Source organism: Terrapene carolina, unplaced genomic scaffold, assembly GCF_002925995.2.
Source record: "Terrapene carolina triunguis isolate 2854851 unplaced genomic scaffold, T_m_triunguis-2.0 Scaffold33984, whole genome shotgun sequence".
NCBI lineage: Eukaryota > Metazoa > Chordata > Testudines > Emydidae > Terrapene > Terrapene triunguis.
Window position 1 is genome coordinate 682 of NW_020698335.1, and position 3288 is coordinate 3969.

A 3288-nucleotide genomic window follows, 5' to 3' on the forward strand; every position below is an offset into this window, starting at 1 on the left:
AGGCGGTGGGGGAAGGCGCCGCGGGCTCCCCAGCCACCCACCCGCAGGCCGGGCCTGGGCCGGGTTTAGACTCGTGGGAACATTCCTGCTTGGACTTCAAAACGCTGGGGGTACAAGCTCGGCATTCAGGTGCACATGCGGGGTGGGGCTGGATCCAGGGGGGCCGGGCAGGGGGCGAAAGGGACTGGGTGGGACACAGAACTTGGGGGAGGGAGGTGGGGGGGGCGGAGGGTCACAGGGGCAGGAATGGGGCAAGCAGGGGGCAGTGCAGGGCTGGGGGGGTCACAGGGGATGGGGGGCGGGAGCTGGGGGGGCTCCATTCTTTGGTTTGCAATTAGCTGCATCCTGGTGCTGTTGCTGCGGGGGGGGGGGGTGCATGGGGAGTCCCCCATTGAGCCTGGGGGCAGGGCAGGGCGTGACATTCAGTGATCACAGTGCAGGCGCAGGGGGGGTATCAAGCACATCTCCCCCCCCATAGATGGCTCCAAAGGAAAGTGAGGGAGGCTCTGGTTCTGTCCTTGTGCTGTGACCCTCCCTCCAAGCACCCATGGACTATTCCTCCCTCACCCCCCCTCCAGTTTACATGGACTATTCCTCTCTGCCACCCCCCTCCCCCATCGCACATGGAGTATCCCCCCTCACCCCCCTCCCTCAGCACACATGAAGTATTCCACCCTCACCCCCCCCCCAGCTTAAATGGACTATTCCTCTCTCATACACCCCCCTCACACACATGGATTATTCCTCTCAGGCATACTCCCCCCCACACATGGACTATTCCTCTCTCACTCCCCCCCTCCCAGCACAAATGAACTATTCCTCTCATCCACACACACCCACCCCCCCACCGCACATGGACTATTCCTCTCTCGCCCACCTCCCATAGCCTATGGCCCCTCTCTCACTCCCCCCCAGCTAAAGAACTTGGACGATTCCTCCCTCGCCCCACCCCCCCACTATTCCAGCACACCCCCCCCAACACTGGTGGATCGTCCCCTCCCTCCCAGGGGGGCTGGCTGTTTGCCACCAGCATGGTGGGCCCATGGGGCAGCCCCCCCCCATGAGGCTTGGAAGCGCAGGATGTGACGTATTTGGTGCCAGGGGGTGACCATGGAGGGGGGCTCCTACAAGTCCCCCCTCCCAGGGCAGGAGACACAGACCCTTAGTCCCTTCCCCCCCAGGCAGGAGGTACAGTCCAGGATCCCCCCCCCCCCCCCCAGGGAGGGAGGTACAGACCGAGATCCCTTACCCCACCCCAAGAGATACAGCCGGGGTCCCCCCCACAGGGCAGAAGGTCCAGCCGGGCTCCCCTGCCCCGGCTCAGAGCACGGCCCGGTTGCCGTGCAGGAAGACCAGCATGTCGACGTGCTCCGGCGCCAGGGCCGCCCGCTTCTTGTAGACGGCCTGGCCGGCCTCCCCGAAGAGCCAGGCGGCGGGGGCGGCGGTGGCGGGCACGCACAGCAGCTGGCGGGCCGCCCGGGCCAGCAGCGGGTACTGGGTGTGGTGCGTCTTCCACCACTGCAGGGGCTCCTGGCCCAGGGAGGAGGCCCCGGCCGTCTGGAAGCTGGCGCTCTCCTGCTCTGCCCGCTGCTGCACCGAGCCCGCCCCGGCCCCGCCCCGCACGCTGCACAGGTCCCCCAGCAGGTACTCGATGGCCGAGTCCTGCCGGGGCTGCTTGGGGGGCGGGGGCGGCGGGGAGGGGCTGGCGCCGGGCGCCTCGGCCAGGCGGGCGGCCTCCAGCGTCAGCAGCCGCAGGGTCTCCGCGCGGTCGGGCGGGCTCAGGAAGTCCAGGCTGCGGAAGCGGGGGTCCAGGGCGCAGGCCAGGTTGAGGGCGCGCTCCACCTCGGGCTCGGCGTAGTGCCGGCTCAGCTCCCGGTGGGCCGCCCCCTTGGCCGCCCGCGCCAGCTCCGAGTCCCACTCGCCCGGCGCCAGGTGCTTGTACAGCAGGGAGGTGAGGACAGGCTTGACCAGCGAGAGCCCCGCGAAGGGCTCCTTGGTGAAGGTGGAGGCGGCCACCGCCAGGGGCTTGAGGACGTCGGCCGCATCCTGGAGCGCGGCCCAGTCCTGGGGGCGCAGGGCCGGCTCCCCCTCGGGCCCCAGCCCGCCCAGCGCCTCGGCCTGCTCCAGCAGCCCATGCAGCAGCCCGTGGGCGCTCTGCCACAGGGCCCCGTCCCGCAGGAGCCGCTTGAGCTGAGCCCGGAGCAGGGGCTCCTCGGCGCGGCCCGGCCCGCCCAGTGCCCACGCCGCCAGGCGCCGGCACCGCTCCAGGGCGCTCCTGATAGGCGGCAGGGCCAGCACAGCCTCCGTGGCGCCCCCCAGGGCCTGCCCCACGCAGGGCAGGGCCTGCCAGCCCAGGGCCGCGGCCGCCTGGCGGGCAGCGGGTCCGTGGGGCCCCACGGTGTAGGCCCCGCTCTCCCTCACCCCCCACTCCTCCGCCGCCCAGGCCAGCGCCCCCGCCAGGCTCTCGGGGGACGGCTCCTCCGGCACGGGCCGGCTGCAGAGCACCCGCGCACAGGCCTCGAAGGTGTCGTCCGCGTAGTGCAGGGTGAGGGTGAGATAGGAGAGGCCGGGGCTGTGGAGCCAGAGGTCCAGGCTGAGGGCGCAGTGGGGCAGCCCCCGCGCCAGCGCCGTCACCTTGGCCTGGCCCTGCAGGTAGCGCTCCCGCAGCAGGGTGTGGGCCAGGAAGGCGGCGGCCGGCGGCTTGTAGCCGGGCTCCAGGGCGTTCAGCATCTGCCCGAAGCCCTCCCCCTCCACCACCTCCAGCGGCATCAGGTCCCAGACCAGGAAGTCGGCCACGGCCCGGGTGGTCCTGCCTAGGGCGGCGGCGGGGGGCGGCGCCCCCTTGGGGGGGTCCGGCGCCCCCACCAGCTGGTTGTACTCCCGCCGGTGCTTGTAGATGAGGTGCTGGCGCAGGTTGGTGGTGTTGCCGCTGTAGGAGAGCCGCACCCCACAGAGCTTGCAGATGATCTTGGTTTTATCCAGGATGCGCCCGTAGGCGTCGCCCTGGAAGCCAAAGAAGGTCCAGTAGCGGCTCTGGGCCCGGCCCAGCCCCACCAGGTTCTGGGTGCCCTCCAGCAGCGGGAGAGCCGGGGCCGGGGGGCCGGCCTTGCGCAAGTGCCCCCGGGGAGAGGCCAGGTTGCCGCAGAGGTAGGGGGGGGCGGCAGGCGCCGGCTCGGGGGGCTTGGCCTGCAGGTCCTGGAACATCTTCAGCAGCAGCTCCTTCTCCCCGAACTCATACTTGAAATGCGCCCCTGGGGGGAGGGAGAGGGGGAGAGTTAGATTGGGGGC

The 3288-nt window shown here is 70.7% G+C and overlaps 1 protein-coding gene across 1 annotated transcript in view; it reads right to left on the minus strand.

Moving 5' to 3' along the window:
• Positions 1-1269: 1269 nt before the first annotated feature.
• Positions 1270-3288, minus strand: part of LOC112125264 (zinc finger BED domain-containing protein 1-like) — a 4033-nt gene continuing 2014 nt past the window's right edge. Inside the window, exon 5 of the mRNA XM_029914261.1 lies at positions 1270-3251. Within this exon, the coding sequence (XP_029770121.1) occupies positions 1321-3251 (1931 nt within the window). The 3' untranslated portion in view covers positions 1270-1320. The remainder of the gene's footprint in view (positions 3252-3288) is intronic.